A 26539-nucleotide genomic window follows, 5' to 3' on the forward strand; every position below is an offset into this window, starting at 1 on the left:
TATTGAGTTTGAAGTTGCATATGCCAAGGCTGCTGCCCAGTCGCCTAGGCAGGGATTCAAGGTATTCTTGAACCTCTTTTAGACTCCCTTGGTTGCTTTTTCAGCATCGAGGTTCAGCGTATTTGCCTCTTAGACAAGCAGATCCTTCTTCTTTGATTGCCACGGTCTCAGTAGTAGAGCAAATGATAATATCTTTCCTTCAACCAAAGAAGTTGGCTCTTTCAGGAATTTTGGTTTTACCTCCTCCTACCTTAATGTCAGTGCAGGATGGTGTGATTGGTCAGGAAGCTTTGGTTTCCTTTTCAGATGATTCTTTGGTGCCAGGTGCCATGGCACAAAGCAGAGCCAACCATTCTTCTAGTGGTCAGGCCCACAAAACTGACTCTAATGCCAAGGAAGAGCGGATAATATGATCAGTATTTCATTGACTGACTAAGTAATGTTCAAGTAAATTTCCTGTTACTATATATAAGTAACTTATTAAGTAATTTCTTAGCTTTAGATTTTTTCTAGTGCGACAAACCTCAAATTTAAAATATCTTGCACGTAAGTGCTCTCATTGCATAGTAGGTGACATGTCCTGCCCCACTGCATGGGTTGGTTGGTATCGACAACAGTTGGTGGCTTCATAATGAATTTTGCCGTGTGGGCAATAACATCACCTCCATGAGCAGCAGACCCTTTTTTCTTTGGCTGTTTATCAAATGAATTTTTTGTTGTGATTTGGTGAAATATTATTGCTTCTGTTTATCCAGTTTCTGATCTGTTATGATTCAGATTAACCTTTGTTACTTCCAATTTGTCATTGTTCCTGCACGGTATACAAATCACCTGTCCTTAACATTAGGAATATCTTAAGCGAAGCTGGAAATGGCCACTAGACTTTATAGCAAGGTAGTTTGGTAGTTTAAACTAATGCCCGGGTGGGGGAAGCTCCTACCTCCCGGGTGTACACATTCACTTTGCTTTCGGCCGTCATCAAGTGTGGGTGTGTATCACATTGCTCTCTGCTCAACTGTTGTTAGTCTTTCATACCTTCCATAATTTCTGTGTATTGGTCAATAATCTGTGTATGTTTGCTGTTGATTGAAGGGCTTCATTGCAGTCCTGAAGAAGGTAACGAAGAAGGTGAAGAAGAGGTTCCTTAGAGTGTCATCATTGTTGTCTTCCTTGTCATCTTCTGCTGCCTCCTTCCAAAGCCTCTCAGCCTGAGAAGAAGAAGGTGGCCTCTCCACTCCTAAGAAGTCTCAACATGAGACTTCTGGGAATCTGCTTCTCTCTTTGGAGGAAGCGTAGGGTTCTCTCATCAGCCCTTCCTCACCTGTGGGTGTAGGCACCGGTCCACAGGCTCACATTAGGCCTTTGGAATTGGGAGCCAAGGGAATGGGTACAGTGGACCTCCCGTATTCGCGTTCTCTGGATTTGCGGACTCACTGATTCGTGGATTTCTCTCTGGGCCATGTCTACCAATTATTTGCGGGAGATTCGCCTATTCGCAGGATTTTTCCAGCGAAAATAATAACTAATTATTATATTTTGATGTTATTTTCATGACTAAATACATTTTTATGGTTCAAAAATGATTTACTAATTTTCAAATACTAATATTGATTAATACTGTATTAGTAAGTTCAATAAGATTAAATGATATCACATAATAATAAAAATGAATTCTCTCTCTCATCTCCGCTCTCTCTCTCTCTCTCTCTCTCTCTCTCTCTCTCTCTCTCTCTCTCCTACAGAGATGTATGTTTTCTTTGTATGATAAATAAAGGGATTTTGACAAAGGAAAAATCTATTTCTGGGTGGTGACCTGTGTCGCCCAGTGAAATGTACCTATAGCACTCATTTCTAGGTATAAATAATTGCTAAATATACCAGAGAAAAAAGCCATATGGAATGCCAGAGTTATTGCCTCTGGATCGATCACCCTCATAGGGTGTCGTTATAGCAACAGGGGTGAGTGGAAGCCACTTATCACAGATACTTAACCCAATATCTTTCTCCTCTCTCAAAATCCCCCGCTAGAGAGGTGCCGTTACAATAACCACCTTCCGCTCGTCACCTCTACCTCTGCCAAGAAACGTCATTCCTGAATACGCACCCAAGCTTGGGCCAGCTAATGGGTGGGGAAAGGAAAAAAGAGGGATGGGTTCACTGGGCGACACAGGTCTTCACCCAGAAATAGATTTTTCCTTTGTCAAAATCCCTTTTCTGGGATTGACCTGTGTTGCCCAGTGAAATAGTAACAGAATTGGCCATACAAGCTTGGTAAACTTGAGAGCAAAACTAAAATTTTATGGAAGGAGAAAAGCTTTTCTTAGCATTCATTGTTTTAATTATCCAAGTTAGGATACAAAATATAAGAATTTAACATGTACCAAATATGACCAGTTCATACCATCACCAGGAAATCAGCTCAGGTAATGAATATAAAAATACATTAATTAATGAATTATGTACAAGCACAGGAGTGGGTTCATAAGCATTCCAATCTGTGACAGAAAGGCAAAAAGGGAGGGAATACAAGTGAGGCAGGTAGGTGAGAGGGAGTACCAAAAGGTAATTAAAGGCAAAATCAATGATAATTAACAATATATAACTTGACAAAATACATCATTAGGCTGTATCAGGGGAGACAATGTTCCCAGCAGCCACTGCAGAATATTTAAGGGCCTCTAGAGACTTTAGATAGTGGCGTTTAAATACTGTTGGAGACTTCCATCCCGTATACTTTTTGAGATCATCAAAGTTCATATGATGGAAATAATTAACCCTTAAACGCTGAATGGACGTATTAAACGTCGAGTCAAAATCTCCCCCAATTTCCGAATGGACGTACCATACGTCGGCTCAAAAAAGTTTTTTTAAAAATTCGCGGAAAAATACTTATAGGCCTACCAGCCGAAAACTTTTGAACCACGCGCCTTGGGGGATGCTGGGAGTTCACGGATCAAGGCGTTGTTTTGTTTACAATTGTTACGCAGACGCGCAAGCGCGAATTTCTTTCTTATCGCACTAAAAAGTATCAGTGACACATCTCAAAAATTATTTCGTCACTTTGACATAATTTTTGCACCATTTTAAATTATCCATTACATGAAGTATTATATATCAAAATGTGCGCAATTTCATTTAAAATACAACAAAAAAATACTCATGATTGTAACTTTTATCAGTTTTGAAATATTTCCATATAAATAACGATAAGTGCCAAAATTTCAACCTTCGGTCAACTTTGACTACCGAAATGGTCGAAAAACGCAATTGTAAGCTAAAACGCTTATATTGTAGTAATATTCAACTATTTACCTTAATTTTGCAACAAATTGGAAGTCTCTAGCACAATATTTCGATTTATGGTGAATTTATGAAAAAACTTTTTCCTTACGTCCGCGCGGTAACTCTTCCGAAAAAAATCATACATGCGATTGTGGTAATGTTTGCACCATTTTAAAATTAGCCGTTACATAAAGTTTTATATATGGAAATGTGCGCAATTTCATGCACAATACAACTAAAAACAACCCATGGTTGTAGCTTTTATCAGTTTTGAAATATTTTCATATAAAAAATGATAAGTGACAAATTTTCAACCTTCGGTCAATTTTGACTCTACCGAAATGGTTGAAAAACGTAATTGTAAGCTAAAACTCTTATATTTTAGTAATATTCAATCATTTACCTTAATTTTGTAACAAATTTGAAGTCTCTAGCACAATATTTCGATTTATGGTGAATTTATGAAAAAAATAACATTTTCCTTACGTTTCGCGTGGTAACTCTTCCGAAAAAATCATACGTGCGATTGTGGTAATGTTTGCACCATTTTAAATTAGCCGTTACATAAAGTTTTATATATGAAAATGTGCGCAATTTCATGTAGAATACAACAAAAAATAATTGAAGGTTGTAGCTTTTCTCATTTTAGAAATATTTGCATATAAATAACGATAAATAGAAAAAAACCATGTTCTGTCAACTTTGACTCTACCGAAATGGTCGAAAAACGCAATTGTAAGCTAAAACCCGTATATTTTAGTAATATTCAATCATTTACATTCATTTTGCAACAAATTGGAAGTCTCTAGCACAATATTTCGATTTATCGTGAATTTATGAAAAAAACTTTCCTTCCCTCCGAATTGCGTACATCGAATTCTCGGAAAATTTGCTCCGTTTCATATTAGGCATTTCATAGAGTTTTATATATGAAAATGTGCGCAATTTCATGTAAAATAAAAGGAAAAATATTTGAAGGTTGTAGCTTTTCTCATTTTCGAAATATTTGCATATAAATCACGATAAATAGAAAAAAAACCACTTTCGGTCAACTTTGACTCTACCGAAATGGTCGAAAAACGCAATTGTAAGCTAAAACTCTTACAGTATCGTAATATTCAATCATTTGTATTCATTTTGAAACAAATTGGAAGTCTCTAGTAACAATTATTCGAATTTAGCTTGAATTTTTGAAAAAAACATTTTTTTTACGTACGCGCGTTACGAATTTGTACATCAATTTTGTGATAATATTTTTCCGGTGTTGCTTTTATTGTTTTACAATGTATTATATATCAAAATGATTGCAATTTAGTGTACAATACAACGGAAAAAAAAAGAAACTCGTTTGCTTCTACCGTTTTTTGCACAGTTTGATTTTAATACAATTATGTATGAATTTTTTTTTTCGCTACCATATATCGCATTATTTACATTTCTGATGATTGCATACTAAACTTCAGGCAATGACAAAAAAAGGAGTCAAAAATGAACTCTTAATCTTCAAAACTAAGCGCGCTGTGATTTTTTGAAAAAATTATTTTTTCCGCTTCCGTGCTCACTCAAAACCGGCTCAGGAATTCGGGGGAGTTTTTGATTTTTACCGCTTCGGCGTTTAAGGGTTAACTGAGGTGGCAACCCCTCGGATATCATGAACCTGAGGAACTGAATCCGGATTAGCTTGTTTAATAAAATAAAGAATTTGTTGTCTGATGGCCTTCAAGGAAATGGTTCCACCATTCTCTCTAATAAAAAGAGGACCTGAAAACTTGTTAGAAGTTCTGTCAAGGCAAGATTCCAATGTAATAACTGGACATAATGATGGGTCCTGTGGAAGAGGGACAATCTTCCATGGAGACTACCTGTTCTGAGGGTCTTCATTCTTTGCTAAGAATTTCAGATCCGGAGAAAGCAGAACTTCTCCTGATGGGAGGAAATCAATATGATTAGGTTCTCTGGAGAAAACCGACAGTTCAGATATTCTGGCACCTGAGGCCAGGCTCAGTAAAAATATTGTTTACCTGAGAAGGGTTATATATGAGCATGATTCATTGTCAGTATCTGAAGCTAACTTGAGTACGTCATTTAAAAACCAGGAGACCGTATGAGGCCGGTTTACTGGTCTCGTGTCAGCAGCACAAACTGCTGTTGTGGCTGCGCCTTAGAGTTTGAGGGTTGCGGTACCTGAGATACCGGAACCACTTGTACTAGAGTCTGTTGTTGAGGGGCCTGGAAGAACTGGAACTTCCTAGGCCTCTTCTTTGACTTGGGATTCGATCCAGCGGACTCCGGTTTCCATTTGGAGACGAGTCCCCAGCTAACCCTAAGGCTCTGGTTGAACCTGACCGCCTCGCAGTGCACTTCGTTCACTACTGAGGCCGGGAAGAGGTCACCGCCCCATATAGATGAGGCTAATAGTTTGTTGGGCTCGTGGCGGATCGTGTCCTCCGCCAGCACATGCTTCCTACAATTCCGTCTAGCTATGACGAAATCATACAAGTCACATTGCATTGAGTCCAATAGTGACTTGGCAATGATCTTAAATAACGGTTCTTCTCCGTAGATTAGAGCCGATACTTCCGTCATAACTAGAGAATTGAGGGACCTGCAAAGTCTCATCCTGGCGTCATATTCAGTTTAAATGAGGCAGTGTGATTGCGCAGTCCGGCTTCAGTTTACCTACGGAAAAGGTGGCTGGAAGGTCTACCCAGTGATCATCAGTTCCGGGGAACAGGAGGGAAGTCGGTTCTGTCTCCCGGAGCTGGGGCATAGGCTCGTCTTTCATTGTTGCCTGCAATGTCAACTCTGCCACCTTAGATGTGAACGGGATGGGCGTTTCCTCGTCTACAGTGAAGATTGTAAACGGGCTCTTAAATGCCGTAACCCTAGTGTTAGTGCATTGCCACTCCTCAAGGTTACGTATCCATGCCTGTTGGGCCTGGTCCCGGGGAAGGATTACTGTTTCCTTCAGGACCTTGTCTTCCCTCCTCATAGCTACTTCCGTCAGGCGGACATAGCCTATGAAAGGGGGCTGTAATCCTTCCGGATAGAACTCGAAGTCCTCAAACCTTCGAGTTCTGCAGCCCTCAATCGTAAGCATGCCATCCGCAAAAGGAGCATATGCGGCAACCCTCCATGGGTTGTTCGGCTTAAAGGGAGGAAGGGCAGAGGAGTCCAGCATTAGCAAGCTCTGAGCTGCTTGGCCGGATTGTGGAAGTCCTGTCATTGCGTTTTCTCGGAGACCCGCAATCAGGTTCTCCTGGGTAACTAGTCTATCCGAGATGGCTTGGATAGACTGCCCTGACGCCTCTATGGAGGAGGATAATTGGGCGAACATTTCTTGGAACTTGCATTGCACCAAGTTCCCGACCATGCTGCCCATCTGCTGCATAATATTTGCTGAAATATTAGCAGAGAAAACGTCAGGGTCAAAGGAGGAAGGTTCTACCTTCTCCTTAGGGACCTTGGATCTGGCCCCTTTTGAGGTGGACACCTCAGGGTCGGAGGAGGAGGGCTGAGCCCTCTCCTTAGAAGTCTTGTCCTCGACCCTTTAGAATGGGAAGACAGTTTAGCCTTGTCAGCTCCGGGATGGTGAGCCGGAAGCTTATGGACATGGCTGGTACCTGACTTTTTAGACAGGGAATTCTGAAGCGATTTAAAGTCTCGCTTGCCTTTAACTTTAGGGATCGCCAAGGTGGACTTCGGCCTGACCGACTGAAGTCCCCCGATGAATCCCTGGAAAGAGGTCAAAGTCGAAGGGGAAGAAGCTCTAGATAGGCTCCTCCGGGGGCTGAGCGATCGCCTCTTGAATGGAAGCGATCAGGGGAGCTGCCACTTTGGGGTCCACGGATGATGTGCTCTTCCCGCCGGGGAAGATGAGAGTGGCCATCTCCTTAGATAAGATATAAGGTTGGCCCTTGGCGACGTTACTGCCAAACCCACCAACCCAGGCCTTCAGGGTGGATAAAGGAGTCTCCCGGACCGCTTGGACTCCCTGAAAAAGAGGGTTAACGTCAATACTTAAGACTGACCTAGGTTAAACCGTAACTTATTCTAAAGGTCATATCAAATTGACATAAATTTCATTGGTCCTCATTGTATTACTGTGTGTACTCTGGAACGCCACCTACCTCAGAGGAGACTTGGTCTACGAGCTCGTAGCAAATGAGGCAATTCTCGGGGTGCCATACCACGGCATATGGGAGACGATTTTTATTATACCCCTTCGGCGTTAAAGGGTTAATAAATAAAGTGTTTCGCTTTATTAACAAATACAATACATAAAGTCTTTTGCTTTATTGATAAATAAATAAATACATACAGTGAACTGTGCTATGTGCTTGTTTATGTCGAAGGCCGTCGTCTGCAGAACTGCTGTGCGGGTGATTTGAAAACAACACTTCAGCGCCAATTCGTATTAAATAGAAATTTTCGCTTTTTAAATTTTTTAAAATATTTTATAGCTCGTTAAATAAAAAACGTATTAATTGAGAGGTGACTGTACCTATCCATGGATCCCACCACCTACAATTTGGGATTCAGCTATGTAACTACTTGGTAAGTTGCATATACGTATATAAAAATGACATTTTTATGATAAAATAAGATTTTATGTGTATTTACCTAGTAGTTACATGATCAAAGCCCCCCACCCCTCCTCCCCTCACATGGATGGTAGGGCATAAACAACTGAAGTTCGTGTGGTGTTGGTTCCTCTCTCCCCCGATAGTGGGCAGCGGGTATCACCTGACCAAAACAATCCTAGCGCTACTACAAATTTCACACAGTCTAGCTGCTGACGGATTTAGAAACTATAGCTATGTAACTACTTGGTAAGTATATACATAAAATCTTAGAGGAAAAGGCTAATTGGAGGGGTTGCTGTGGTAGTGTTTAACACTCGCCCCAGTTTTATACCGACACCTTTTATATAGGTGAGCGAGTCAGAGAGTTCTGACATGTCCAATTTAGCAGTTCTCTGGTATTATAGCAATATTTTACTAGAAATAGTGCTAAAGGAGACACATTTCACGGAGCGACGCGGCCGAGCCCAGAAATAGATTTTTTCTACGTCAAAATCCCTTTTTATCATAAAAACTTCATATTTATTTCTCATTGTTTTCTCTATGTAAAAGTTTTTATTCTCTGTTGAAATGTATTTTAAAAAATATTTCTGGGTCTGGAATACATTGTAATTTTATTTATGGGAATTATTGTTTTAGAGTTCATACATTTTGGGCATCATCAGATGTTCTTGAATGGATTATGTACAAAATCCAAGGTTCCACTGTACCTATGTTGTATTAGGTTAAGGCCTTCATTCTTTTATGGTCTTTGCTCTGCCGGCCTACACACAAGGCCTTGTGTCACACTTGCATTGGAGTGAGAGTGGTATCTCTAGCAAGGAACCTCCGGCATTGTTCAGAGGGCATGCTGCCTAATGAATTAGTCCTAGCTTGGGGGCTAATGGATGCTAATCATCAGGTAAGTAGCATCTTATTCCTAATGGAATGTTATTGTTTTCTTGGGTGTTAATTATATCCTTGCATCTTTCCCACCTCCTTGGTTCAGTGTAGGAACCATCTACTGTAATGAATGTGTTTTTGTTTTTTAAACACTTATACCTATATTATGTATCCCCCCACCTCCCCACTCATGTGGACAAGAAAAAAACTGAATGGAAAACTATAGATGCCCAAACCACCTAAAAGGGATGGGTCTATAGATGGTTCAAACTTAATGATCCTATTAATTTTTTACTTTTCACACTCGTATCATCCTCCAGCCTCACACAGGAAATGCAGCTATCATAATAGAGAGGTCAGTATTAAACAATGAACTTTATTATAAAAATTTATTCATTTTTTTACAATTATTCATAGGCTCTTATTCAAATTATGATTATTGAGAGAGGTATTGAAAATGAAAATAAATAAAATGAGTGATAGCTCATTTTCACATTAGTATTCTGTTATACTATTTAATTTTGTTCCTGTCATTGCAACTTCTTCCTTTTGGTATGATTAGGCTTAGCTGTTTTGATGACAGCTGGGATGCACTGTGATCAGTTGTAACAAAGCTGAATATTTTTGTAAAACAAAATAATCATTTAAACTGGTATTGGTTTGAAAACCAACATTGTCATTTAACATCTTGACAGTTTGACAGTAGTATAGTTAAATGAGAAAATCATGTTCATGGGAAATATAGACAAGTAATTAATTCTCAGATGCTTTATGTACTTTCAGGAAAAATGTTCAGTCGATGCAGTTAGTGTTGGTGCTGTCCTCTCTGATTATCAAAGAGTTCGGGTTGAAAATGTGTAAGCAAAGTTATCAGTTTTTTAATTTATGTCGTTATATACGGTTAAGCTGCTCCTACCACAAATTTTACCTTATAATTTGTCTACTTACACAGATACAAACCATACTGTTGTAAATTTACCTTATCAGCTCCTGATTGGAAGAGTACATATGCCATAAACTACTTGATGTCATTATAGATAGTCTACATATGATATACTACAGTTTCTTCAGCCGTTTGATTTTGATGTTGGTGCATAGGGTTAGAATAGAGTGTGTTTAATTCTTATTGTTGAATCCGTGTGTTGAATTGACATTAGTCTATGTGCTGTTTCATGATAATGTATTTTCATTTGTGTACCTAGGATTTCAAATCCTTTGAGCATTGTATTTTTTACCCACAACTTTAGTCAGCTTTTGATTGGTCAGCATTTTTATTTGGAAATGCTTTTTATTTGCCAAAATATCCAATGAAAATTACCATAGATTCAGAAAAAAAATAACAAAGCCATCAACTTGATGATCCCCATTATAAAGAGGTTTGCTGAACTGTCTCAGTGCCAGATAACTCTCAGTTAGTTGTTAAGGAACTCAAGGCACCATTGGTAATGGAGTCCTTTGGGAAGACTGGTAGGTATGCTATGGCAGGCTGACCAGTGCAATATGCAAAATCATATATTATGGTCAGAGGGCCCCAAAATAACTCAGCCTTTAGATTCAAACATATTAATTTGAAGTAGTACATACATTGAGTTTAGCAGAGGCAATAGCTTTTGTTTGCTGCTTCATCTGGGAGGGTAACCTGAGTGTCTGTGAACCTGACAAATGCCTACTTTCAGGTACCCATCCATCTTTCTTCCAGGATATTCCTCCAGTTTTTGTGGCAAAGCAAAAGGACCTTATCAATTTTGGAGTCTTGGTATCAGAATAGCCAAAGCTATTAATTATCCCAGGTATCAGAATAATGTTGTACTGGATGACTGGCTAGCAATGGCAGCCAAGTTTCAAGAGCTTTCCAGGTACAGTATCTCAAATACTAACTCAATCTGCACCAATATCTAGGGCCTTTCATCAGTTGGGACAAGTTAATCATAGTTAATGGGAAAGGGTTAGTGTCCCTGGGCTTGAACTTCAGTGCTTCATTGCCTACCCCGGAAGGAATCCATTGAGTTCAGTTTCTTTTGCAGGAGTTTCTTTGTTTTTCAGCCCCCTCCTGCAGAGTTATGCTGGAGACTTGTGGGCCATCTGACATCTCTGGGGAATCTTTTATGACAGCAGTTTCACCAGACATGGTATTATTTACAAACACTTCAAAGAGGATTGGGATACCCACATGTTGCACTTTTTTTTCTTTTGTCAGGCCAAGTCTTTGTTCAGTATAATTTTAACACAGGCGAAGCCTTCTTACCAAGAGCCTATCAATGTACAAAGATTGGCTATCTCCCACCCCTCAGTTCTTGCACTGAGTTCATACAATACAAGAAATAACTCTACTACCACCCAATGGACTGTGTATCCTGGATCCATACCTGCCACCAGATGGACTGAGTATCCTGGACCCATACTTGCAAGGTGGATGTGTTTTCTTGGATTATATCTGAAGAGTGCTGTTGTTGAGTAGCTATTGTAAGTTAATTGGTTTAATTGATAAATTGTTTAAGAGAATTTCATGTTTGTACATAAAACAAACAAATAGAGCAGACTGTATATGATCAATATCAAATGATGAAAAAATGGCACAGAAATAGATAAGTAAAGAAAGTGTATTACATAAGTTTACCCTCCTTCAAGGGAAGTTTAACTCAAGACTAGAAGTCAGTGGGGTAGAGACTGCAGCAGGGTTTTGAGAACCTTGAGTTTTTTTTTGGTTACTGTCCAGTGTAAATATGGTACTGAGGGCAGTGGTGTAGCAACTGCAAGTATAAGCATGGACACAGCTATGTATCTATTAATGAAGCTAAACTTAACTGTAGTGTACCCAACAGCCCATAGAGATAATCTTCATAAGTCTCTCAAAAAATTATTTTATGCATTCAACTTACCTGTCAGATATATACTTAGCTATAGACTCCGTCGTCCCCGATAGAAATTCGAATTTCGCGGCACACACTACAGGTAGGTCAGGTGATTCTACCAGCCTCCGCACGCGGGTGGCGGGAATAGGAATCATTCCCGTTTTCTAAGACAGATTTTCTCCTATCGTTTGGATTGTAAACATACATTTACGGTTCCTCCTGATTTGATTTTTGTGTTTCATCGCCATCGATCTTCTGGGCTGTCTTTTGCAGGGAAGTACTGGGTCTTTGGTTCGGCATACGCTTTTATTAACTTTTTAATGAATTTCGCTTCGAAATTTAGAAAAAATACTAATTGAAACTACCGAAATATCGGTAGACATCACATAGTTTGCAATAAAGGGAATTATTAATATTTATTCATTATTACATGTAATAAAGGTTACAACTTTATTGAGGAAATATTAAACTCTAATTTCCTACTTTAGGAAGTCAGAAAAGCATATAACTAGATACGCTTACTTTATAAGCTTTAATAGCGTTTGTGCTAACGAGCAGTTAGAGTATTAGCAGTACTAGTAGTGGTTGCATCCTCATCACCTTCTTACTCCACAGAAACTACAAATTTATATAAGCAAATTTGAAGATAATGGATGTAGCTCAAAAGCGAGCTCTAAAAAGGTAAGAAGTGAATATAGTGTTCCCCATTGAAGTGGAGGGTGCGTCTGATCAGCTCTGTCTCGCTCCCAGACCTAGACCTCTTCCAAGCTCCCAGGCCCAGAGGAGAAGGAATGTCGACAGTCGTACGGAGGTTACGGAGAATCCCCACCGATCAGGCGTTTCCCCTCGGCAGACTCTGTAGAACGTCCCAGACTGCCAAAGTTGCGCCATTGGTGGAAAGGCGTCCTAAAATAGAGGGGGTGAGGGTGCGTTCCGATCGGCTCTGTCTCGCTCCCAGACCTAGACCTCTTCCAAGCTCCCCAGGCCCAGAGGAGAAGGAATGTTCGACAGTCGTACGGAGATTTCAGAGAATCCCCACCGGTCAGGCGTCCCCAGTCGGCAGAATCTGTAGCGTCCCAGACTGCCAAGGATCGCCATTGGAAGGGCATCCTAAAAGAGTGCTTTTCGTCTCCGATTTCGTCTCCTCGAAGAAGTGGATGGAATTGATGACTGTCGCGTCCGATCAAGAGGAGTTTGGAAAGCTCCGACGTTTGACTCGAGCCCGGAACGTTTCCCGGACGATTCTCACTACGAGAGGAAAAGAGCCAAGAGGACAATATCTCGATCTCCACGCTTTCCAGAGCGCATTCTCCTATTCATGGCAAAGAAAAGGAAGAAACCGCGACGGACTTCCTACTTAAAATGCAGGAACAAATTTCCCCCCTTAAGTAGGAGTATTGAGAAAAGACCTTACCTAGGAGAAAGGACGATTTTCTTCCTGTTAAGAGATCTCGTCCTATGGGCATTCCGGACTCCAGACTTATCTCCTCTACTCCTCGTACGAGTACAGAGAGGAATAAAGAAAGAAGGACGAAAACTCATAGGATTGAGACGCAACATACGGACAATGACGAAGAGTGTCTGAGTCGGACAGAACCACCCAGGCGCTCGGCGCCAGAATTGGACTACTCGGACAGGAAAAAGTGTCGGACAGGCGATAGGTCCTATGCGGACAACTATGTCCAAACGACTCGTGCCGATTGCGGACAACCTCGACAAGGCGGACAGCCTGGATTGGACAAAACGTCGTGCGCAGGCAACTCCGTCCGGGCGACAGGCGCCAGAAGCGGACAAGACGGGTAGGCAGAAGTGTCGTACTGGAATGACACCAGCCAAGCGCCAAGTTCCATAGGTGGACAGCTCGGACAGACGACACGGTCCGAGACGGACAGATACGTCCAAGCGCATTGAACAAACCAGACTTTCGGCAACGGTTAAGCACCAAGCGCCAAGATCTTCCTCAAAAGAATCATACGGAGAAATCAACCAGGAAGCGTCTCTTTATGATTTGGACCAGGAGTGGATTTCCCTGGACAGACGAAAGGTGCCGCACAGGCGGCCGTCGTCCTGTTCATGATATGTCCGTTTCTGGTGGAAATCTGCCGCAAGCACAGCTGTCTCCTGAGAAGAATGCAATATGTCGCACAGGCGGCCGTCATTCTTGTCAGGAGGACTTAGATGATGATGGAGTTTTTTCTCAGGCTCGTTTGCAAATTAAACAAGATTCGTACGAGCTCTCATTCATTGATTAGAGGCTCTTCCAAATAATAGAGTAATAGAATACGGCCTTATATCCAAGAGAATAAAAATTTGAGGGATTCTCTTCGATCCTAGAGTTTTCATTGCGATCTCTTTCGACTAATACTAATTCGTGTTTATTGACGAAAAGAACGAAGAGGGCAAGATTTCCTTTCTCTCTCTGAATCGGAGAGGAAAGAATGTAGTAGCAAAGACTTGCTGTATACACTACTGAATGACAAGTCATATACCCATACCAGAGTTTGCCTTTGTGGTTCGCTACGGAATTATCTATATCCTTACAGGTTTTTTTCCTGGTAAGGACTTCGCTTAAAAGGTTTGTTACGACAATACCTACTCAGCTTCGGTATTTAACAAAGGTTGTTTGGCTTAAATTTGCATTATTAAGAGCTTCCTTAGGCTTGAGAATAATTTTATTATATTCCTTCATTGAATGAAGTAACTGGCAACTCATGATGAATGCAGTCAGGCAGCGAGCGAGACTGCCGGGCTGTCATTCTAAGCGGCCAATACAGTACCATCCGGTTCTCGGTAATGAGTAGTCAGTTACATCTCTCTCTCCAACGGGATCGAATGGTTAACCGTATATCCCCCCTACAATCATGGACTTAGTCTCGAATGGAGGAGATAGTTAAGCTAACACAAATAAAATATTGTCTGCCTTTTTCTAAGAAGCTTTCAATAAGATATTATAACCTTTCAATGCTGTTTACCGTAGGTAACATTATTAAAGGATTCTAACGCAGTAGAACATTATATTATATAATGCTCTCATGTATACGAAAGCATGGCTTATTAGAATACATGCTTAGTGAGAAGATGGATGTAGTAGAGAATTCACTTTAAGACTACGGTATGGTCAAGTCTTTCGAGAAACGCACACAACCTTTTTAGAATCGGATATTGCTCAAGAGAAGATGGATGAGTGGAATGGGAAACATTCTCTTCGTGGCAGAAATGGTTTCCCTGAATGGACTATACTTCGTATATAAGAGTTTTTTCCTACTAAGAACGGAATTAACATGTGAAAGGAGGTCGGGTACCATAAAGGCACAGATATTCTGACACGTAACATAGAGAGAATTAGAAGAAAGCGCCAGCCTGGCGCAAAGCGCTAGAAGCGCCAACCTGGCGCAATGCGCCAGAAGCGCCAGCCTGGCGCAATGGGCCAAGAGCACCATCCAAGGTGTTTTCTTGTTTTAGCGAGTTATTAACCTAAGAATCCAGTAGCCTCTCGGACAGCAGGCTCGGTAACGGCAAGAATCGTTCCTGATTTTGTTACCCTTTTTATGACTTAGGCCAATTCCACGACTCTCTCATATCGCAAAGAGCATCGAGAATCTCTTTTTTTCGCTCCTGTTCGTGTTAAAAAATAGAACCTATTTGGAAAACAGATAGGGAACGTAACGATCCTTAAGAGGTTCGATGCAAGATTTTGTATGTCCGTGAGAACCTTCTCGATCGACGATAATAACTGTTAACGTATGTCTAACATTTATTGGAAAGAGTTGTGAGAACCTGCGGAAAGTCTTCTTCTAGATCTCTTAGCAAGGTAGAAGACGAACAGGCTTCCTTTTCCTCGAACCAAGAGAGGTAGCAATATACGCCATCTTTATTTTATAGAAAGGGGAATATACTTTAGTTTTTTTTTTTTTTTCCCTAAAAATAAATATAAATTCTTTACAGAATTTAAGATAAAGGGCGTCAAAGAAAGAGAGGATAATACTTTATGCCTCATTTTGGCCTCAGAGAGTTGGATTCACAGAGTCACGTTCTTCTCACAGCATGTTTTTGGAAGTCTTTTCCAAGAGAGTCTGGATATTCTATCAGCATCTATTATTAAATGGACCTTAACAACCTCTCCACTCTGAGTCTGTCTGCATGCAGACTGACCAGAAGTGGACATAAATGAGAGGATTTTTCAAGGTAGATGACAATAGTCATGGCCTAGACATAGAATTGCTGCAGATCGTGCTAGAGGGAATGAGGAAACTGTCCTCTTCCGATACCTCTGTGAACCACATAGCGGTTTTTTCTTCCCGTTCAGAGGGAAGAATCACCTTTGTATATATCTGCTATCAAAGAACGCAGTAAAAGGCTATACTCTGTCTCTACAAAGGGAATTGGAGATAGCAGAGGATTAAGATCTTCGGGATCTTATACGATATATACCTCAATATGACAAGAGTAGGATATCATGTACTTCTAATGGGATCTTTTTTGTGGCCACAGATTCCATGTTCCGACAAGATGGAACTGCTCCTCATCAAACTTCTTTGAAAAATTTTTATGAGGGAATTCTTTGTTTCTCTGGGTCCTAAACGACCAAGAAGACAAGTGAATTTTTTGAGCATTGGAATCTCGCATCAGATTCTATGGAGACTAAGAACAATTGGGTTCTTGCCAGCATAGTATGTCTGGCAAAAGAACTAAAACCCCCTATTCCTGATTCAATGTTTTCAGATAGAGGTTTCATTGTCCAGGCAGAGTACTTACATTTTCATCTACAGTAGAATGGTTAAAATTTCAAAAACGTTTGCAGCCTACAGAGTCTTTGGTATGCATGACGGCTCGAAATGCTTCCCAGAAGGTGTTCAGAGGGATGCAATAAAGAGCTAGAAATCAGGAGTACTCCCAATTTCAGCTTGGAGTCTCCTTCGACTTCCAGGCTTCTTCCCTTCCTTTGGGCAAGGATAGGGAAGATTCTGCAACGAGACACCCCTTCAACATGTAAGAAGAGATCTCGTGAGCACAGAAGTATTCAAGAAGGACCCTCCTCGGAGGAAGACTCTTATCTCTCGTACGGTTAGATATCCTATCGTTCTACTGGATGTAGCTGATTACAATCACCTCCCCCCTTACCGGAGAGACCAAAAGCTCAAAGTGAAAGAATTTCTTCCACCCTTCTCCAGTCTCCTGATAAACGATTGTGGATGTTCAGGACTTTCGGACAATGTAGCGCCAAATCAGGCGCCAAAATACCAGAACAGCGTAAAGACGCCAGAGGAAGACAGTCCAAATAAACACTGTCATTGTCTGATGAGAGAAGGAGCGTGCCTCCAACCTGGCGCAGATGCCGCTAGAGGCAAATAAATCGGAAAAAGTGTCCGATGTGGGCATTGCCAGTTTCCTCGAGACTCTTAACAAGCAAGCTCGAAGCTCCAGCAAGTGGGGAGAAGTCAGCCAGGCTCCGGCAGGTGCAAGGCGCTAGCCAGGCGCGAGGCAGCCAGCCCAGGCGCGAGGCGCCAGCCAAGCGCGCGAGGCGTCCAGGCAGCAACATGCGCAGCCAGGCGCGAGGCGCCAGCCAGGCACAAGCCAGGCTCTAGGCTTCATCCAGAAGAGATCAATTTCAAAGAAAGCCCTGGTCTTCTTTGGAACGTGGTGATCTCTAAAGCACTTCTTAAGTAACTTGATGATTCCTTCAAACAGCTGAGAATTAAAAGCGCTTGAAGTGCGAGCTTTTAACAATTCTTGTTCTTTCCATAACAATATGTCGTGAGAGACATATTAGCTGTAATTTACGGGAGATGCAACTCTGTGTTGTCTTCTCTTTGCACGAAGGAGGTCAAGTTGACCTATGAGAGATCCTTCTCTCTTGGTTACGTGTCTACGGATATGTTGCTGGGATAGGGAGCCGACACTGATCCTTAACGAGTGAGTTAAAAAATTTTATTTTAACATAAGTATACTATTTTCTTTGGGTTATTTGAAATGAGTTTGGATAGCTCTTTTCAATTAAGCACAAAACCCTCGTGTTAGGATCAAGGTGATCGGGATCGGTGTTGTGCTCCTTAATTATGCCAGTAGGCATAGGTGTTTTGTCATGTAAGTGGATAGGACCCCTTTGACAAATAACCATTAGATTCTGTCAAGTAAGTGGATTAAGACCCCATTGACAGATCTACAAGAACTATTAGCCATAGGTCACATCCTCGCTGAGGCTCTTGAGACGAAGCAGACTCCTAGCAATAGCTAGGAGGTCAACCCTTCGTCTAAACACATAGGAACCAAGGTTTATTTATTTACTACAACGTATGTTCGTCCTATTCATTCTAAATTAGCATGTCTCTTACCCTCCGCCCAAAGGTGCCAATCAGCTAAGTATATATTCTGAAGGTAAGTTGAATGCATAAAAATGTTATTGTCATGATACAATAAAGTTTTATGCATACTTACCGGCTGGCAGAATATATACGGTTTATGGGCCCCCCCCCCAAAAAACCCCCCCGACCTCCCCTCAGGAGACAGGTGGAAGAGAAAATCTGTCTTAGAAAACGGGAATGATTCCCATTCCCGCCACCAGCGGCGGGGTGGTAGATCACCTGACCTACCTGTAGAGTGTGCCGCGAAATTCGAATTTCTATCGGGGACGACAGAGTCTATAGCTAAGTATATATCTGCCAGGTAAGTATGCATAAAACTTTATTGTATCATGACAATAACATTTTCCTTCTTGTTATGAGAGCAAAGAAATGGCATTCAACTCACCCTGGTACAAAATTATGCACTAATTACTAAAGGTATTCAACTCACTTTAGTGTAAAACTAAGTACTTGTGAGGGGATTAAACACTGGTGCAAAACTATTTATGAGGCAGACTTTGACATGGTTATATTTAAGAAGAATTTCTTGTGGCTCTACTTTTGAAGCAAGGATGCAGTGTGTGTATTTTTTATTAATGAGTGTCACTCTTTGTTCAAGGTCACATTCTCAGTAAACTCATCTTTTCTCTTATTTTTAAGATTACAAATAGATAAAGTGGTTCTGAGTTAAGGCATAGATAAAATTAGATGTTTCATTTCGGTATTATTGCAAGATTTGAAAAATTACTTCTATATATTATAATGTCAGATCTGTTATCTCAGAATCCTCTGTCTGCCCTTTTCAAATATCCACTTTTATATAAGTAACTTACCAAGTAATTACAAAGCTATTAGTTTCTAACTTGCCGGCAGCTTAAATAAAAAAATTCACAGTAACACTTCAGTTGCTTAGTGTGAGTGACCAGTCCTGCCCACTAATGTGAATACATACTAGGAACTACTTGGTGGACAACCTCAGTCTGTTTCTGCTGTTCCTGAGGTAAATATTGGGTACTTGCAGCAGCTTTGTTTATTTTTTCTGGTGCCAGATATTTGATCAGATTTGGGTGAAATATGCTTATTCAAGCTGAAAGCTTTTTGGATGAGTTTTTTCTTGTTTTGTTATTATTAAGTTGATTTAAGTTCACACATTTTTATGCTACTACAGCAAATTTGCAGTCAATTTTAACATCTACAGTGAATTTGCATTCAAGATTAAACATCTTATCAAACTTTCCTTTGCAGAGAAGTGTAAGGGCAAGAATGTAGTAAGGAGAGAAATGGTGCTTAATGTTTGGTTGCGATGTGGCCTTAGGAAGAGTAGACGATCTCAGCAGCCAAATGCTGTGCTCCAAAATCCCAGGCGCGCTCACCAGCTCCTGAGTTACGAGCACGCCCAGCTCCCAGCTCACCTAGCGCCAACTACAGCCTGGTGCCAGCTCAGAGCACCAAGCATGTGGCACCAACTCTCCCTGCATCCAATTTTTCTCTCCTGCTACTAGCCCTGTTATGTTTTAGCTCACTTCCTTCCCATGCCTTTACCAGTCTTGTATTGGGGTTAACAGAAATTAACCCTGTAACAGTGAAGTGTTGTACAGTGGAGGAGGTGATTATCTATCCCACCAGTTCTTCTAGACCTAATTCAATGTCATGCTCCCCACAACCTGGGAGGAATCATGCTGAAAGTCCAATGGAGGCTGGTGGAAAGTTCCCCGGGTAGTTGCCCCCTCAGTCGAACCTGTTGCACAATCCCTGGTTTTATCTAAGTTACGAAGTAATTACATTGCTATTATTTCCACTTGTACAGCAGCTCAAAATTTAAAAGCTGCACCAGTGCTTCTATTTTTGTGTAGGCGACAGCCCTGCCCACTATCAGAGAATAATAGGGAACAACAGCAAAAGAGCTCAATTCATTTCTGCCAGCTTTCGAGTAACATCAACAGTTGTTCATACACAAACAAACCTGCGGTCTTAACAATAGGATAATTTTATAACACCAGCTAGATCCAGTTGAATTGCAGATGAAAAGCAAGCAATCTTGTGAGATCTGGCAACACATGCATATATTGGGTGAAAAATGGTCAAGGACCATGCAACCACGCTACAGTGTTCATTCTTTTTCTTAACCCTCTTACGCCGACTGGATGTATTTTACGTCGACATTTTTTGTCTCCCGTGTGCCGACTGGACGTATTTTACGTCGACTTACAAAAGTTTTTTTTAAAATTTGCTGAAAAATACTTATAGGCCTACCAGCCTAAAACTTTTGAATCACGCGCCTTGGGGGATGCTGGGAGTTCACGGATCAAGGTGTTGTTTTGTTTACAATCGTTACGCAGGCGCGCAAGCGCGAATTTCTTTCTTGCCGCTCTAAAAAGTATCTGTGACACATCTCGGAAATTATTTCATCACTTTGACATAATTTTTGTACCATTGTAAATTAGCCGTTACATGAAGTACTACAGTAAACCTCCCCGTTAACACGAGGGTTATGTTCTTGGAGATGTCGTGTTAGCCGAATTCGTGTTAACAGGAAGTATTTCTCCATAAGAAATAATGGAAATAAGGGGGTTAACGTTCCTGGGCATTTTACGGACAGCTACGACAATATAATAATATACAATAATATTTAATTTTATAGGTTGGCTAAAATACGTCGAGCGCGCGTACGATAGTTTTTTCCCGCTACCGTCAGCGCGCTCATCTCCGAGAAATTTATGAAGAGAAGAAAAAAACGGACCATTCAAAACAAAACTAAGCATGTTTATGTTTAAACTAACATCTCAGTCTACCCCTGTCCCCACTACCAGTAGTACTACCACGGAATCGGATGACCCGGACAATCCCCAGCCATCCACCAGCAGACAATTTCTTTCTTTTTTTTTTTTTTTTTCAAATTTCAAATGTTTCGTAATTTTTATTTTTTCTGTATGTTCATGTTTTTTCTGTACTGTAAATCAATTCTATCTATGCATTACTGTAGTTTGCCTGAAATTTATAAAGAAAAAATAATTTACATACTGTTAAATAAAACTTTGTGTATTACTACGTACGTACATAGACGTGTTGGCAACAGTACAAACGGTCGCTAGAGAAAAACAGCAGACGATGTTTTTTTTTGTTTTATATTTCAGAAGTAAAATTTTGTTCGAAAATGGTAAGATTCGTATTTTAGTAATTCATTTTGTATTTCTGTTTTGCAAATAAATCAAATATAATAACAAATTATGCATTTAATTCAAACCTATAAATAAATAAAAGTATGTATATAATACGTGTAGCCGATTGTCAATGCAAATGGCGGATAAGAAAATGTAAACAGACCAGACAGATGGTCTGAATGCCTGCAATAAAAATGTTAAATACAGTAATAAAAGTAAGTATTAATCAAGAGTTCGAGCATGATAAGATTTCATATGCTAAACGTAATAATAGGTACTATTACATGCACATTTTTGGGATGATATAAAATGTATATGTAGGCTAGTAAGTTGACAATGAAAATGCAAACGAAACAAATACGTACATGTACACGCATGTGTTTGAATATGGTAAAAAGGATAAAAAGACAGCACAAACATGATTCATTACTCAATATGCTGAAAGACAATTTACGACAGCTCTGCCAGAACCTAATGCCGTCGTAAGTAGACGACTACCTGTAGTAAAGTACGCACTATTAAGTTAACCAATGCTAGAATATATTGGCTCTTCTCACTGCGAGGGCTGGCTTCACACTGAGCCAGCACTGCAGGCAAGAGAGAGAGAGCGCAGTAAAGGTGGGGTGAATCAGACTCTCGCCACACCTCCCGCGCTCTTGCTCTCAGCGGAAAATTCAAATCGTGTAACATCGAATATTACGTGTTAGCAGAATTTTTCTGTATGATTTTGAACTCGTGTAAGATCGAAATCGTGTTAACAGAACTCGTGTTAACGGGGAGGTTACTGTATATATGAAAATGTGCGAATTTTTATGTAAAATACAACAACAAAATACTCATGATTGTAGCTTTTATCAGTTTTGAGATATTTTCATATAAATAACAATAATTGCCAAAATTTCAACTTCAGTCAACTTTGACTCTACCAAAATGGTCGAAAAACAAAAAGCAATTGTAAGCTAAAACGCTTATTATTCTAGTAATATTCAATCATTTACCTTAATTTTGCAACTAATTGGAAGTCTCTAGCACAATATTCTGATTTATGGTGAATTCATGAAAAAAGCTTTTTTCCTTACGTCCGCGCGGTAACTCTTCCGAAAAAAATCATACATGTGATTGTGGTAATGTTTTGAACCATTTTAAAATTAGCCGTTACATAAAGTTTTATTATATGGAAATGTGCGCAAATTTCATGCACAATACAACTAAAAACAACCCATGGTTGTAGCTTTTATCAGTTTTGAGATATTTTCATATAAATAACGATAATTGCCACAATTTCAACCTTTGGTCAACTTTGACTCTACCGAAATGGTCGAAAAACGCAATTGTAAGCTAAAACGACCTGTATTCTAGTAATATTCAAGCATTTACCTTCATTTTGCAACAAATTGGAAGTCTCTAGCACAATATTTCGATTTATGGTGAATTTATGAAAAAAGTAACATTTTTCATTACGTCCGCGCAGTAACTCTTCCGAAAAAAATCATACGTGCGATGTGTAATGTTTGCCCATTTTAAATTAGCCGTTATATAAAGTTTTATATATGAAAATGTGTGAAATTTTATGTAGAATACAAAAAAAAATAACTGAAGGTTGTAGCTTTTCTATTTCGAAAATATTTGCATATAAATCACGATAAATAGAAAAAAAACCACGTTCGGTCAACTTTGACTCTACCAAAATGGTCGAAAAACGCAATTGTTAGCTAAAACTCTTACAGTCTAGTAATATTCAGTCATTTATCTTCATCTTGAAACAAATTTGAAGTCTCTAGCAAAATATTTAGATTTATGGTGAATTTAAAAAAAAATCTTTCCTTCTCTCAGCACGGATTCTCCGCCACAAATCTCCGAAATACGTACGTCCCATTCTCGGAATATTTGCTCTGTTTCATATTAGGCATTTCATAGAGTTTTATATATGAAAATGTGGGCAATTTCATGTAAAATAAAACGAAGAATATTTGAAGGTTGTAGCTTTTCTTATTTCCGAAATAATTGCATATAAAAAAATATAATATATATAAAAAAAATTCGACATTCGGTCAACTTTAACTCGTCAGATATGGCGTCGAAAAACTGCAATTGTAAGCTAATACTCTTACAGTATAGTAATATTCAATCATTTGTCTTCATTTTGAAAGAAATTAGAAGTCTCTAGGACAATATTTAGATTTATGGTGAATTTTTGAAAAAAATATTTGTTTACGTCCGCGCGATACGAATTCATGCATTATTTTGTGATAATATTTTCTCTGTGTTGCTTTTATCGTTTTACAATGTGTTATATACCAAAATGATTGCAATTTAGTGTACATTACAACAAAAACAAAAATAACTTGTTACCTTTAACCGTTTTGCACACAGCGCGATTTGAATACAATTATATATGAAATTTCGTTTTTGCGCTATCATATATCGCATTATTTATATATGATAATGATAATTTTTTTCATTTCTGATGGTTGCATACTAAACTTCAGGCAATGACAAAAAAAAGAGCCAAAAATGAACTTTTAATCTTGAAAACTAAGCGCGCTGTGATTTTTTGAAAAAAATATTTTTTCCGCTTCCTCGCTCACTCCGAAACCCCTCCGGCACACGGGAGACAATTTTTTATTTACCGCTCCGGCATAAGAGGGTTAACTGCCTGAGCGAGAGTTGTGGTTGACCTCTATCGGTCTTTTACCCAGTTCATTGCCCGTTTTCGCTTGTGTTTCTGTGTGTGTGTGTGTGCTTTTATTATGGCTTCTTTTGCTCCTTCTTGGCCTTGCCAACGTGTGTGCCCGGGTACTCAAGGTTTCGTGTGTTCTTGCTTTTTGGCTTCTTCAGCAACAGATCCTCACAGAACTTGTACAATGGTCCCCCATATTCGCAGGGGATGCGTACCAGACCCCCCCATGAATAGTTAGAATAATTGGAACCCCTATAAAAATGCTTAAAACCTCCTAGTATTTTGTTAGTTAAAACTCAAGAAAAACCCAGTAAAAATTTTTATACCTGTTTTTTTTAATAGCTTTATCACAAAAAGTGCATTATATAATGAAATTGTTTAAAAAAAACAAGGAATTTGTGGATATTTCTCATAAAATACAGCAAATATGCAAATTTTCTGTGAATGATACGGGGAAATGTTCCAGAGAGAAATCCGCGAATGTGTGAGTCCGCGAATCTGGAGAACGTGAATACTGGGGTCCACTGTAGTAGGCATCATTCTAACATTTGTACCATAACGAATCCCTGTCCGTAATGCCATGCATGGCCTAGAGAGCAGTGGAAGTTATTTTCTAGTAAGAGGGAGCATCGTAGAGTTTCTACTCTTCCTTCATGGGAGGGTTTTTCTTCTCTTCCCGATGCTTCATCTCCTGCCCCAGTCACACCCCATGCTAGTGTTGTGCCTTTGTCTCCTTCCTTTTCTTCAATCGTTTGTTGTTGGAAGTATCGGGAGGCCCTCAGGCTGATTTATTATGTAATGTCGCCTCCTCTTCCTCGGGAGTTAATTTAATTCCCAAGAGGGAGGAGGCTTTTTCATCAGTTTATTTCATTTCAGATTTGGAGGCGTCCAAAATGGCGGCGCTCTGGGGGTCGCTTGGGCTATGGGGTCCACCCTCCTTGGAGGGTTTGCTGACGCACTTCTTGGATGCTCGCCTCCTCCCACCTCAGGCTGCCCAGGCTCTCCCCCCTCCTCCTGGCCTCGTCTTTGTTGGTAACCAAGGTCTGCCATATTGTATTGCTCTGCCAGTGATGATTGTCGCTTTTTCGAGTCGCAGCTGATGACATCAGAGGGTCAGCCATTTTGTTTTAGTTTCTTTAAGCCAAGAAGGGGCCAAAAGGGCAGAGGTAAAGGGGGCCGTTGCTAGGTTAGGCGCCTCTCCCTCTCCTGCGCCATGGGTAGGGGGTTGCCTGGTTGGCCATTGGTCCAAGTGGCAGAGTTATGGGGTGGAGAAGTGGGTGGTAGATGTCCTTCGGGTGGGGTAACTACTGCCATTTGACTTCTCTCCTCCTCTGTCGGACAAGCCGCAGCTCAGGAAGGTATATCCTCCAGATTCTCTGAAGTTCTTGGCTCTTCGGGAGGAAGTGCAGAAAATGCTGGAGAAGGATGCGATAGAGGAAGTGATGTGTCCGTCTCCGGGATTTTACAGTCACATCTTGGTGCCCAAGGTGTCAGGAGGATGGAGGTCTGTGATCGACTTATCCGCCTTGAATCACTTTATCAGAAAGACATGGTTCAAGATGGAGATCCCGCATTCGGTGTTGGCAGCTATGAGGGAAGGTGACTTCATGCTGTTGATAGACTTAAGGGACGCATAATTCCACAGGAAGAAGCGAAAAACCTTCCCAAGAAAGAAGAGTTGAAACCCTCCGATGGTCTGTCTTGCTATAAAATGACTTCCACTGCTCTTTAGGCCATGCCCGGCATTCCATGCAAGGATTCGTTACAGTACAAAAATTAGAATGGCACCTACTACACGTGATGTGGGGATCAGTCGCTGCCGAAGCCAAAAAACAAAAACATGGAATACCTGGAATTTTGGGGCACACATGTTGATGAGGCCGAGAAGGAGCAGAAGCAGCCATGATATCAGCCAAACACACACACACACACTAAACACAAGCGAAACGGTCAATGAACCAGGTAAAGGCCAAGAGAGGTTAAACACGACTCTCGCCCAGGCGGATAAAGAAAAGACTGACACAGTGGCGTAGGTGAGTGGCCACTCTTCACCCGATCTACGCATGCATTGGCAGATATCACAAGATTCCTTGCTTTCGTCTGTTTTTTAACCAGATCCAGCCAGGCGCTAGAAATGATCCTATTGTTAAGACCGAAGGTTTGTTCATGTATGAGCAACCTTACTTTTAACGCCTTTTGTGTGTATTAAAAACTATATAAACTGCATTTTTATTATATTTTTCATGAAAAAATTTCCAGTTATTGATTATTTTGCATTTTTGGAGTCATTTCTTCCGCCAGATCAGTATCGTAAGCGCCGTAACCCTGGAACATGTATCGTAAACCTGGAAATAATTTCTGATGAGTATAATTGAAAAGCGTTGTAACCTTGGAACGTCATAAGCCGAACCCGTTGTTAGCTGGGGACTACATGTATTATCCTTTTATTACTGTATTAATCCTTGAAATGATATTAACCCTTAAACGCTGAAGCGGTATTTTAAAAATCGTCTCCCGTATGCCGGCGGCGTTCGCGAGTGAGTGCCGAAGCGGAAAAAATGTTTTTTTTTTTAAATCACAGCATGCTTAGTTTTCAAGATTAAGAGTTCATTTTTGGCTCCTTTTTTTGTCATTGCCTGAAGTTTAGTAGGCAACCATCAGAAATGAAAAAAATTATCATTATCATATATAAATATTGGGATATATGACAGCGCGAAAAAAAAATTTCATATATAATTGTTTTACAAATTGCGCTGTG

General features: G+C 40.2%; 1 protein-coding gene across 1 annotated transcript in view; it reads left to right on the top strand.

Moving 5' to 3' along the window:
• Positions 1-26539, top strand: part of LOC135221248 (diphthine--ammonia ligase-like) — a 133847-nt gene that overhangs the window by 24720 nt on the left and 82588 nt on the right. The window contains exon 4 of the mRNA XM_064259064.1: positions 9531-9604. Within this exon, the coding sequence (XP_064115134.1) occupies positions 9531-9604 (74 nt within the window). The remainder of the gene's footprint in view (positions 1-9530; positions 9605-26539) is intronic.

The sequence above is a fragment of the Macrobrachium nipponense genome, chromosome 2 (assembly GCF_015104395.2).
Source record: "Macrobrachium nipponense isolate FS-2020 chromosome 2, ASM1510439v2, whole genome shotgun sequence".
Lineage (NCBI taxonomy): Eukaryota > Metazoa > Arthropoda > Malacostraca > Decapoda > Palaemonidae > Macrobrachium > Macrobrachium nipponense.